Here is a 13,196-nt window from a genome sequence, read left to right as displayed (position 1 = left end):
GCGCTACATGTAAACGATATTCTTTACTGTCAAAATAACGGAGTTCCTTTGGAATTCTTCAGCTTTTAAGAACTACCGCTTTCTCCGGTAGTGGGCGGAACTAATGCGCAAAACGGCAATCTCATTGGCTGGCGCTCACCTATTATCGTCCCAGTTTTGATTTCAGCGAATCAGTTTGAGCGAACGCACACAACATGATTAATATTCATGTATCCAGCAGCTCGTTAATCCTTAGAGCATTTTATATTGTTCTTATTAGTAGAATTCGTATCATTATCTTATCAATACTTTTGTTAGTTTTTTCCCCAATCTTTTTTTTTTTTACAGAAACCCTGAATGACCAAAAAGCAGCACCACCAGTCCGAAGTTCAGTTAAAATGACTAATATGCATTCATACATGGTTATCAAGTTTTAATTCTAATTGCTAAAGTTCTATCATTAAATAATATTGATTATCATATTATAATGCTTGACTGACTGATGTTAAGAGTGTACTTTCAGATATTTAAATAACTGTGCCATTTTACAAACATTTATTATATATCTATATATAGCAGTCTGTAGAGTAAACTAAAACATTTACTAGCCAAATGGCGATTCAATTGCCAAGGTGTCCATAGAGGGTTGATATATATGAGCAATATCACTGGAGTACTCGAGCGATACCGGCTCTATATCAGTGGTTGTGATTAGGCCAGAGGCACGAGGCAATCACAGCCGCTGATCTGAGTACGAGAGTGATATTGCGTTTATACATCAGTTCAACGGAACATGTGTGTAATTAAACAAGAAACAACGGAGTGCCTAATAAAACCCTCTTTTGTGCGGAACTACTTCCTTCCGCCATGGATGTAAAGCTCAAGTTGACAATTAAACATACATCACTTTTAGAATTCGTATTAAGGGCATGTGCTGCTTCAGTTAGGTTATTAGTGAGAAATAATGAGGTTATATAAGAGAGCAACAATGCGGCAAGACGTGCATCCAAATGAGAGAGATCTTCTTATATTAACTAACGTACTCTACGATTAGCTCAGTGAATAATTTTAAAAAAAAACAGACCTGGCTAGAACAAGCGGAGTGATACAAAATTGTGAAAGTGCGTTCCTGTAGCGATACCAGTACAATATCTCACGGTTCTCAACCAAATCAGATTTGAGAACCAGAACGAACTGTTGTATAAATATTAACAAGCCGCTTTATGTGCAATCGAAATATATGCATTCAATAATGCTGATTATGCTGGTTTGTTTTAAAACTATAAACAATATATACACATACAGTGTGTATTGAAACTGGTTTATGTATAAATACACAAATCGTCATCCAAAATCTGAATCTGATCGTCCGAAACTGGAGTTTGCTGATACTTCAATAATGTATTTAAAGAATGACAATGAACAGATTATTGTGTTATTACTAGAAAAACCTATATATTGAACATGTTATATACTATATTGTTCTTAGTCTTTCCTTCTTTTTCCATAGAGCTGGCATGTGCAAGTTGTCTGACAAATGGCCCAGGAGGAGTTCAGAAAAAGAAGGGTTTTTAACAAGTTAGAATGGAAGATAAAGTTTATTAATTACTCTTGTTTGGGCTTAAAGCAAGGATTCAGAAAAACTCACATATGGTTGCTGAATTATTAGTTAACATGTAAAGTTGCTAATTATAGTGACACCTTGTATCTGGTATGCATTTTATTTATTTTTTAAATGGTAGGCTATTCAGATTCAATGTTATTAACTGCTGAATTTTGATTGGTCAAGTTCAATTACAGTGCATCTGGAAAGTTTTACAGCGTTTCACTTTTTCTACATTTTGTTATGTTACAGCCTTATTCCAAAATGAATTAAATAGATTATTTTCCCCAAACATCATGCATTTTTACCTCTTTTCCAGGCAGACACGCGCAGCTGGGCTGGGTCTCCCCTCCAGGGGCCGTTCATCGGCCCTCTCTTCGACGACACACCGGACTCTGCTCAGCACTGAGCCTGGCACCTCGGCGCTGCTGGCAGGCGTGGTGTTCGACTCACTCAGCAACAGCATCTTGATGTCCTGCAGGTCCACCGGCCCCGCTGATGTCCCCTCCGGCCTGCACACTAAGGGGCTCTGAGGCGAGCAGGCCAGACGCCTCTCTGGCTCGTCATACAAGCTTTCTTCAAGCTGTGAAAGGCCCGAGCTGTCCGTCTCGGTCACCTGAGCATCAATGTGGCTCTGAATAATGTGCTGCAAGTACTCTACCTCCGTCATCTCCACCAGGCTGAGCTCTGAGCTTTGGCCCACAGGCTCATAGACATCTGCTGCATGTTGACTCTTACAGGCCATCGATGTGCTCATCCTGAAAGACATTTCAAACCATACTTCAGTCCAATTTGCTATAAAAACAGATCTGTCTGCATTTGTGTCTTATCCTGTTTAACTCAAAATATGGAACATTAGTGGCAAAGTAAAAGGAGCTGTGGAGTGCATGTTAATTTTAAGTGGATACCTAACTCTGTAAAGTAGATGTAATGCGACAGACGTGAATATAACTTTCAGCGTATGACATCAGCTAAAATTTAAATGCCGTAATTACTACAGAAAAACTATGGGAACATGGGATTTTTAGCCACTCTAAAAAAAAATCCATCCATTCTCCAAAAACCACAACAAAACATTAAACAAAAAGACATTCTTTCCTGATTTGCTATATTTTACAGAAGTAACAATTAATAATAGTAAACAATATACCAATTTTCTTAAAATCAAACGAGAAATTTATAATAGTATTTTTAGCCAAAACACTTCTTATAACTATGGCTTGTTAAAGCTGCAGTCCGCAAGATTTGCCTCTTTGCAATCTATCTCTGTTTGAAAACCTGCAATTGCAGCAGTGTGCGGAACTATCTAGCTTGTGTGGGTTGTGCGGCGGCACAGAAATGGAAAGAAATTGACATTTATTTTCAATTCAAATCAAACAAATTTTAATTTCAATTTAAAAAAAAAGAAATTGAAATTGCCTCCAGCGCAGATGAATCTAATGTTCTGAAGAGTATGTGTGGCAGTCAGTCACCGCACCGGTGTGGATATTTACTGTACTTCACAATCACAGATTCTAGCCTACGTCTTGGAATATATGACCCAAATAAGCAATTTGACCGGATATTGTCATCTGAACGAGTAAGTAACAAGTCTGCCACGTTTGTTCTGACCAACTGAGGAAAAAAGCATTACCATAAATCGCACTACCAATGGTGATTTAATCTAATTAATTAAATTAATTCTAAAATCACATCAAACCGTGCAAATTATTATTATTGTTATAATTTATTCTCAAATTGTTAATGTTAACAACATCAGCATTGCGTGAGTATGGTGTATAAGCGAGAAGATTTCAATTTCTGCAGTCTAATCAAATTGTCACTAAAGAATGGCACTTATCCTTATAGAGAATGAGAAGTAACCATGGGAACGGATAGCGTATCCTGCTAATATGGCGGCGCCTTCCCGAAATGCAATGCGGAGTGAAAAGATCGTGACGTAACTCCTCATTATCTATACTCTTCGAATTTCATATTAAGAAATCCTTTTCACCAAAAAAGCAAATTATGCTCCCTTTGAACTGGTTTTCTTTAAAACACAAATCTTTGTAATCTCAGGCTATCTGTAATCAGAAGCACATTTAAAACTAGAATAAAAGATCGTGACGTAACTCCTCATTATCTATACTCTTCGAATTTCATATTAAGAAATCCTTTTCACCAAAAAAGCAAATTATGCTCCCTTTGAACTGGTTTTCTTTAAAACACAAATCTTTGTAATCTCAGGCTATCTGTAATCAGAAGCACATTTAAAACTAGAATATAATTTAATTTCATTCACATGTTTTTCATAAACAAATAATACTTTCTGGATTACAAGCTGCCATTAAAACGATAAATTTAATTATTCCAGCTGCTGTGAGAAAAGGCTATAAACGATCCTCCACCTGCAGGATCCTCGCATGCGATAGCCTAGCAGCCGGACAACTTCATGTTTACAGACGTGACGTAATGACGCAGCGGCATGCTCGAATTTCCCGCGAAAACCTACCCGTTGTGAATCGGGCTAAAGTAAGGCGATAGTTTCGAACACTGGCTGGTTATGTACTTGCTCAAATGTTGATTTCGGATTATTTTTAACAAAAAAAAATGTTACGGATTGCAGCTTTAAGTGGAAGTCAGCGGCCTCAACTCCCGCGTTTCCCGCCCTCACACCCCGCACCTAACGACCGACTCGATCGCTGCCATTAATGAGAGTATTAATGATGGAAATGATGTCTCCAGAACATGAGACAAACGTAGATGGTCAAATCTGCAGTGAGGCAGTGCGTTAACACGGTAAGTGGTTAAAGGCTCACCTGACACACAACTGCTCGGGAGCTGAACACGATGGACGTGCGTGCGCCGCTTGCGTCGTTAGTGACGTCACACCCCTTCGGCGCTTTACTTTTCGTGTTTTTTTGATAAGTATCACATTAAGACCATAGTTAAAATCCCAATGATGCAATCTCTGTTTCAGGACTGTAACCTGTATTTTTTTTTTATTTTTTTTTTTTTATTATTTTTTTTTTACTGCAACCTGTATATCAACCCCGCAAAGTAGTGATATATGCCTCCTGTATTTACGGCATCATCCGTGATATGAAAGCCATTCGAACCCTAGTTTGTCCCGTATGACCACAATAACCAACTCCTAATTAATTATTATCCAGAATGAATCCTTGTTTCTGGACAAATCTGTGTTTGATATGCGAACACAGCCTTTTGACTGCGGCACATCAGGGCGAGTGCAAGTAATTCCGTGATTATATTTATATTGTTCATGAGTCCATTATCCAGACACACAAGAAGAACATGCACTCTACCTGTGGGAAAGCGTTTTTCACTACTGTAAGTTAATGATGTTAGAGAGAGAGAGAGAGAGAGCATTTGACATTAATCATTTTGAGGCGAAAACTGATGTCTACATGTCATGGGCAAATTTTGTTTAAAGTTGTCCGTGGAAATTCATGATTTAAGATCAGGATATGGATATCTATAACAGATCAGTGATGTGTCCTAAATTTAAATCAATAAATTCCAGTTGAAGGACCCCATGCAAGGTCATGTTACTGAAGTTTTTGTCTCACAATTGTTCAAATATTTAACTTTTTTTGCAACCTGTGGTAAGTTTTAGCCAAGTCTGCTTTATTGTCAATTCTTCCACATGTACAGCACATACACACAGAGAATTGAAATTGCTTTACTCTCAGACCCTTGGTGCATACAGATAACACTAACAGTAGAACCTAAATACAGATTTAAATATAAAATACAACTATACAAGTATACAAATAAGGTAAAATATAAAAATATATATAAAGCAGCACAAGGCACATGGCAGATAGAGTGCAAACCAGTGAAGTAAACAACAGTGCAGATATAATGATTGTAGTGCAAAAAAATCAATCATTCAGACTGATTGATTAAAGTGACTGTGTGTGTGTATTTGGGAGGGGGGAGTGGGAGAGTACGTCGGAGGGTCAGAGTTCAGTGGTGCGTGGGGCAAAAGAGGGGGGGGGGGGCAAGGTCGGGAGGGAGTTCAGCTTTCTGACAGCCTGATGGATGAAGCTGTCCTTCAGTCTGCTGGTCCTGGCCTGGAGACTCCGCAGTCTCCTCCCTGATGGCAGCAGACTGAAGAAGCTGTGTGTCGGGTGGGTGGGATCACCTGCAATGCAGAGGGCTTTGCGAGTGAGACGGGTGTTGTAAATGTCCTGAAGCGAGGGGAGAGAGGCTAAATGATGATATGATAAATTATGCAAATATGTCTTGCAAACTGCTAATGGCAGGAACAGCAAGGTCATTCAGTGACACAAACAGCTGAAACATCTTTGACAGATATCCACCGGTCAAGAACAAGCTCTCTTTAACACTAGAACTACCAAGCCAGTCATTTTGACCGTTTTTACATTTTGAAATGTGATAACTTTGTTCAAATAAAACCCATATATACCCCGACTTTTCTTAAATGTGTGTATATTTTATTATGACATTGATATATTATTAAAATTACAAAATACAAAAGACTTCACAAAAGTTTCTACCTTGAATGGCCAAAGCGTTCGCATTACAGACGCATTACAGACGGCCTATCATTTCTCCCGCAGATAAAGATGCACCTCACGGTTACCTGCACTGCAAATTCGAATTAGTTGGGCTTACTTGAAAAAAGCATGCAAAACGATTGCCTTGAAAAAACAAAGTAAAGTGAAATATATAGTATGTTGTACTGACAAATGCTTATTTAGTATAGTTTACTTACACGAGAGTTCTAGTAACTAGAAAAACTGTAGATCCTTTATTTTAGGTTTACTCATTACTTAGTATAGCTACTCACTGACTCCCAGAGTGCATTGCGGCATGAATAAATTATGCAATTGCTTTGTTTTACTGTTGATTTTATTTGCCAATTTTATTTGCTGTCTTTTTTTCTTGAAAAAAAGCTCTGACTTCATGAAACACTGCTGTACTAACAGGAAGAAAATTTTAGTAACTTATATTAAGTTCCAAGAGCCCAACCAAAGGGAACGCTAATCACTAAAATGGTGAGTTTAAAAAAACACATTTTAGGAAAATCAACATAATTTCCCGCCGCGATCAGCAAGCCAGCGCAAAGCCGAGCGACTGAGCAGAGGATCACCCTCCGGGATAGGCATAGAGCTGAACCCGTCAGACCAGGTGCGAGAGCCGGCGACAATGCCCGCCACGACGAAGAAGGCCGCGGACGGTGTGAGCGCGGAGAGGAGCTCTGCCCTGCACCACGGCTGAGGGTGAGCTGAGTATGGCGCGGCGAATGTGCCACACCAAGGAGGAGAGGGCTCCAGTCCCCGAATCCAGTCCAGAGCGCCCTCCGGTGCCTGCTCCTCCAGAGCGCCATCCTGTTCCCGTGTTCAGCCTAGAGGGGGCTCCCGATCCACAGTTTAGCCCTGAATGCTCAGAGGCTCACAAATAAACTCCAGCCTCCTCCACTGCTTTCGTCTGGCAGCCCCTCTGCTCGCCCTCAGCCCACCATCAATACTGTGCGAGTCTGCCATCCTTCCAGACTCCGCCTTGGCCCGTAGACCCAGGGGCTCCACCTCAGCTCCTAGCTCCCTCACCTCCACCTTCACCCATCGATCCACCAGCTCCACCGGTTGACCCGCCATCGCCTCAGGACTCTGCTCCTCCGGCTGCACCTCGTTGCTCCGTCCCACCGGCTCTATTGGGCTCCTTCCTCCCGCCAGCTCCACCTTGGTCCTCAGTCGCTCCGGCTCCGCTGCGGATCTCCGCCTTGGTCGCCGATGCCCTCGGCTCCACCCTGGCCCCCCGGATCCTCGGCATCCCCCTGGCTCGTTGGCTGTCCGCCTCGGGCTCCTCCGCCACCTGCTCCGCCGTTGGTCAGCGCCCTGGAGTCAGCAGCCATTCCTCCTCCATGGCTCCTCCCTCCGTCGGCTCCACCGTGGGTCGACATTATGGCTGTGGCCTGGGTCCAGCTGGGCTCCTCCTGCTCCAAGCCCCTCCTGTCTCCTCCCTCCTTCGTCACCTCCCTGGTCTCTGTCTGCCAGCCCCCTCCCGGGTGTCCGTCCTCCTCCGGAACCTCCTCCCAAGTTCCCACCCGCCCCTCCCCATGTAGTTTTGATGGCGCAAGGACGCGCCTTCCAAGGGGGGACATAATGTCAGGATTCTGGACTGTTCTGTGTCGTTTTTTGCCCATTTCTGTTCCTGTTTTTCCTTATTTGATCATGTTCCTCTCCTCGTTTTAGTTTGATTAGTCATCCCATGCACCTGTGTTTCCCCAATCATCCCCTGTATTTAAGTCCCAGTCTGTGCAGTCTGTTTCTGTCAGGTTTACGTGTTTCTACGTGTGTTTGCCCAGCTCCTATTGTGGATTATCTCCTGAGTTTCCTTGATTAAATACATTTCTTGTTTACTCGTGCCTCCTGCATGCTTCCTCAATAGCGTAACGTGACAACTTGCACTATTTTATGAAAAATGATAGAATAATGCACAAGTGTGTGATAGGACTCACCTCATCTCTGATTTGGTCACTGCCGCAATTCTCTGATTGGTGGAATTTTCTGTACAGCATCATGGGTAATGATGTCACCACAAATTCAACTGTTAAAAATTATTTAAAAAAGAATTAATAAAAGTTGAAATACTTCGAACAGATTGCATCAACAATAGCACATACCATCGATTAACATCCTTGGCATTCACAGTAGGTCTGTCACAGTAGGTTTATAAAGGTATGTGATTTTGATTGACTGTACTGAAGCAACATACAAAAGCTCAAAAGATAAATATTTATGATTAATTATAACTGGTTATAATTAATAATGAATATTTAGATTAGATCTTAGAATAAACTTTAGCAGAATCAATATTGCAATTATTTGATCTGTCTGTCCACCGAGCAGACAATAAAATCATTTATCAATTCTAGGAAAGATTCCTGGCCAAGGAAGAATAGTTTTCCTACTTTATGCAGTACTAGCAGTAACTTGGCATGTAGCAAAGATCAACATTCAGTGACTCGTGAATTGTGAGCAGCACACAGACAATCATTTGTAAATATAAGGGATTTAATAAATGAAACTATAGCTAATGTACAACTAAACTAAGCAAAACACATATGACCAGAATGAAGGAAAGTATGGAAAGAGAGAGAAGAACAAAAGAATGGCAGCATTTAACATCAATTAACCACAACCTAATGAGAATCATTAAAGAATCAAAAATCACCTTAAAAGGGGCTCAAACTTAAACACACATCTAAATAGTTGTAACAGTTACTTGCATTGGCTTCGATTGCTGAACAAGCGTCCTGATGCGGTAGACAACGGAGGTTCTTGATGAGTTCTTTAGGAGTGAGCTGGAGGTTTTCCTCTGGTTCTTCTGAAGATAGGAAAGTCCACAGCGACTCAACAAAGTTACTTGAAGATAAAAACTGCTGTTTTTCCTTATTTGATCATGTTCCTCTCCTCGTTTTAGTTTGATTAGTCATCCCATGCACCTGTGTTTCCCCAATCATCCCCTGTATTTAAGTCCCAGTCTGTGCAGTCTGTTTCTGTCAGGTTTACGTGTTTCTACGTGTGTTTGCCCAGCTCCTATTGTGGATTATCTCCTGAGTTTCCTTGATTAAATACATTTCTTGTTTACTCGTGCCTCCTGCATGCTTCCTCAATAGCGTAACGTGACAACTTGCACTATTTTATGAAAAATGATAGAATAATGCACAAGTGTGTGATAGGACTCACCTCATCTCTGATTTGGTCACTGCCGCAATTCTCTGATTGGTGGAATTTTCTGTACAGCATCATGGGTAATGATGTCACCACAAATTCAACTGTTAAAAATTATTTAAAAAAGAATTAATAAAAGTTGAAATACTTCGAACAGATTGCATCAACAATAGCACATACCATCGATTAACATTTCACAGTTTCACAGTAGGTCTGTCACAGTAGGTTTATAAAGGTATGTGATTTTGATTGACTGTACTGAAGCAACATACAAAAGCTCAAAAGATAAATATTTATGATTAATTATAACTGGTTATAATTAATAATGAATATTTAGATTAGATCTTAGAATAAACTTTAGCAGAATCAATATTGCAATTATTTGATCTGTCTGTCCACCGAGCAGACAATAAAATCATTTATCAATTCTAGGAAAGATTCCTGGCCAAGGAAGAATAGTTTTCCTACTTTATGCAGTACTAGCAGTAACTTGGCATGTAGCAAAGATCAACATTCAGTGACTCCGAATTGTGAGCAGCACACAGACAATCATTTGTAAATATAAGGGATTTAATAAATGAAACTATAGCTAATGTACAACTAAACTAAGCAAAACACATATAACCAGAATGAAGGAAAGTATGGAAAGAGAGAGAAGAACAAAAGAATGGCAGCATTTAACATCAATTAACCACAACCTAATGAGAATCATTAAAGAATCAAAAATCACCTTAAAAGGGGCTCAAACTTAAACACACATCTAAATAGTTGTAACAGTTACTTGCATTGGCTTCGATTGCTGAACAAGCGTCCTGATGCGGTAGACAACGGAGGTTCTTGATGAGTTCTTTAGGAGTGAGCTGGAGGTTTTCCTCTGGTTCTTCTGAAGATAGGAAAGTCCACAGCGACTCAACAAAGTTACTTGAAGATAAAAACTGCTTGAAAATCAAACTCAAGAGGAGAGTTTTGAGGAGTCTTGGAGAGTGTCCGTCTCAAGAAGAAAGGTTTTTGAGTAAAGATTAGTCTTGAGTTAATGTTAATGACTTTTGATAGTTCCTATCCACACCCACCTTTTGGGTGGAATAGCCAATACCAGGCGTGAATTTTTGAGCGGGAGAAGTTTTCTTTGTCTCCCTTTATGACCCATTTGCATGTTTATGGCTGGTGTGGAGGACTGGTGCAGTTTTACCCAAAATATGGTACAAATAGTATGAGGCATTTCATAATCCCATACTGTACATCATTGTTTGAGGAATAAAGAGCAAATAATTTTGATACCATGAAAGAAACATCTAGAAGATATTAAACCAGAGATACATTCATACACCTGAATATGAGCGTTTAGAGATTAACTAATACAAATAACGAGTGGTAACTAGGCTAATATAATAGGGAAACATACAGACAACACATTCATATACCAGAAACATTTGTATATGACTGATTATAGTCTAAATAAAGAAAATGTCTTTATGTGTGTGTGTTATGTGTATTGTGAGCATGGGGGTAGTTTGCTGGTCAGCCAGGCCGTTGGTGCCTGGCACCTGGGGGTCATTTACGCCTCTTTGGAATGTGTTTGAAGTCAGATGAAGAGACGAGAGTGGTGAAACTGTTTAGCATCTCCTTGATAGTGGGGGAAACCATTGGCAATTTAGCAGCCATATAAATGTAGAATGTGGGTCCATGTCTGTCATTTATATGCAAATGTCAAAAGGCTAAAAGGGGTCTCTAAGACATAAAGCCCCAATGATCATCCATGATTTTAAGCAGATGCTACAATACCAAGTACTAAAGAAACATACCAAGTTCACATACTTGTTTCTCTAAAAACAGCCAGTTATTCTACTTTCAAATGTGCGTTCTGTGTCAGAATGTCTGTTTTTGTTTTGTACTGTATTCATATTTCGCCAATTTACCCAATAGGATTTCAGCACCCCGGGTAGCCAGTTAGCAGAAAACACAGGGTACTGCAGTCATTGTGCTTTCCTGTTGTCAATCTGGCAACCCCACGTCAGCATAAAGTCTATGGAGGAGAGGGCGGGAGAAACCACTTTCTCCAATATTTTGAATTTGGATTGCAGTACCCATTAATACATACTGCACCTATAAGTTAACTAAAGATCAATTTCCCTATGAAGAAACTAAATTTAGTTTTTTAATTTTGGAAACCGACTGTTGCACTACCTATCAAACCTGTCCTGGAGTACCCCCTGCCCTCATAGGCGGATTAACCATATGGGCAATTGGGCAAGTGCCCGGGGGCACCATGCAAATAAATGTTCTGCGGTAAAACAAGCGATGTATTCTCAAACGTCTATCTAGCCGTGGCCTATACAGGCTACCCTTTCATCAGAACGTACTAAGTTCTCTGAAAGTTTTGTTAAAAGGTTTTTTTCTTCTTTTTTTTCTCATGCGTGAAACGGAGGATGCTCGATCTATCGCCAGATTCACACACAGGCTATCCTACTGCGTGAACCCGTGCGCTTTCGTTTCGACGGCCATATACGACTCAAACAGATTCTAGGAGCATGCTGTCGCGTAACTCCCGTCTCTTCAACTGAAATGCCTCGCTCATGGATGTGTGAATCCGCTATGGGCTTTCCGCTTTCACGTTGTACTTTGCAGCCATTGGCAATCAAGAAAGAGGCAAAGTGTAAACGAGTGTTTGTAAGTTTTATTTTCAGTTCAAATCCTCACAAAACTATATGTAGCTATTAACAAATGTATTAGGCCGCCCGTCAAAAACTTGTTTAAAACTAAAAATTGTGTTATCATTAGGCAAATAATAAACTGAAACAACTAAATAGTCTTTATTCACACATAATAACCAAAAACGAATAAACCAAAAATATATAAATAGGCTATTTTATTTTTATTTTGCATGGCCTCCTTTGGCCTTGATAAAAGCTTGCATTCTTGCTGGCATAATGCACTTTTCAGTCTCTGTTGTTACTGACTTCCAAATAGTTTCTAGTTGTTCCCAAAGACTTGCTTTTAAATTAAAATACTGTGCAATCTATCTTAGAATTATTAAATCCCAACAATAATTATACTTTAGCATTAGAAACACTACTGTGACTAAAGGTCTTACACATACTGGTGGATTAACCATTACAGAAACATAACAATGGTCATTTTGGTAATCACCTACTTAGTTTAGGGCAGCTGTGGCACAAACCTATTGGGTGGTGGTCTAATAAATTTGTTAAGCACTGTATATGTAATTGCAAACAAGACCACCCTTTTTGTAAAACATTAGAAAATGTTTTTGTAAATTAAATATAAATGAATGAAAAATGAGCTGAGGACAACAATGACTTTAAAAAGATTATCCACTCTTTCTCTTTTTCCATAGAGTCTGAAGTGATTAACAGATTGGATTATTATTATACCTGTAACAGTTGGCTTCACTAGTTATAAAATGTTTCAATTTGCTGCATACAGTTCAGATTAATATCACATCTTAGAACAGATTACACCTGTAAGAGGTGGGTTCACAAGTTATAAATAATTTATATCATATTATATAAATTATATAATAATTTCAGAGTACACTGTAAAAAGTGGTAACCTGATTTTGTAAGGATTTGTGTAGCCTTGTTATCAGATCAGTTTATTAATATAACAATTTTGCACAAAAAAAAAAAAATCTAAATTATCACATGAAGCACATTTAATTCATTAATTTTTTTAATCGAATAATTTTTTTGGGAAAACTCTAGGTGTCGTTGCCCAGGGGCACCAGAATCTTAATCCACCACTGCCTGCCCTGCGCATTTTGCATGTTTCCGTCATCAGTCACACCTGATTCAGCTCATCACTGGAGTGGAGACTGCAAAACCTGAACAGTAATATTTAAAGAGACACTCCAACCTTGTTGCTTGATTCCCAGTGTTCTACAAAATATATTA

The 13,196-nt window shown here is 39.6% G+C and overlaps 1 protein-coding gene across 1 annotated transcript in view; it reads right to left on the bottom strand.

The window, feature by feature from the left end:
• The window catches only part of LOC107569335 (uncharacterized), a 23,853-nt gene extending 19,215 nt beyond the window's left edge, over positions 1 to 4,638 (bottom strand). Inside the window, exons 1-2 of the mRNA XM_016255410.1 lie at positions 4,381 to 4,638; positions 1,891 to 2,340 (exon numbers count right to left, since the gene is read on the bottom strand). Of these exons, the coding sequence (XP_016110896.1) occupies positions 1,891 to 2,339 (449 nt within the window). The 5' untranslated portion in view covers position 2,340; positions 4,381 to 4,638. The remainder of the gene's footprint in view (positions 1 to 1,890; positions 2,341 to 4,380) is intronic.
• Positions 4,639 to 13,196: the final 8,558 nt, after the last annotated feature.

Source organism: Sinocyclocheilus grahami, unplaced genomic scaffold, assembly GCF_001515645.1.
Source record: "Sinocyclocheilus grahami isolate Dianchi unplaced genomic scaffold, SAMN03320097.WGS_v1.1 scaffold1335.1, whole genome shotgun sequence".
In the NCBI taxonomy this organism is placed as follows: Eukaryota; Metazoa; Chordata; class Actinopteri; order Cypriniformes; family Cyprinidae; genus Sinocyclocheilus; species Sinocyclocheilus grahami.
The sequence above is the reverse complement of the archived record's forward strand: the minus strand, read 5'-3'. Positions and strand labels throughout refer to the sequence as shown.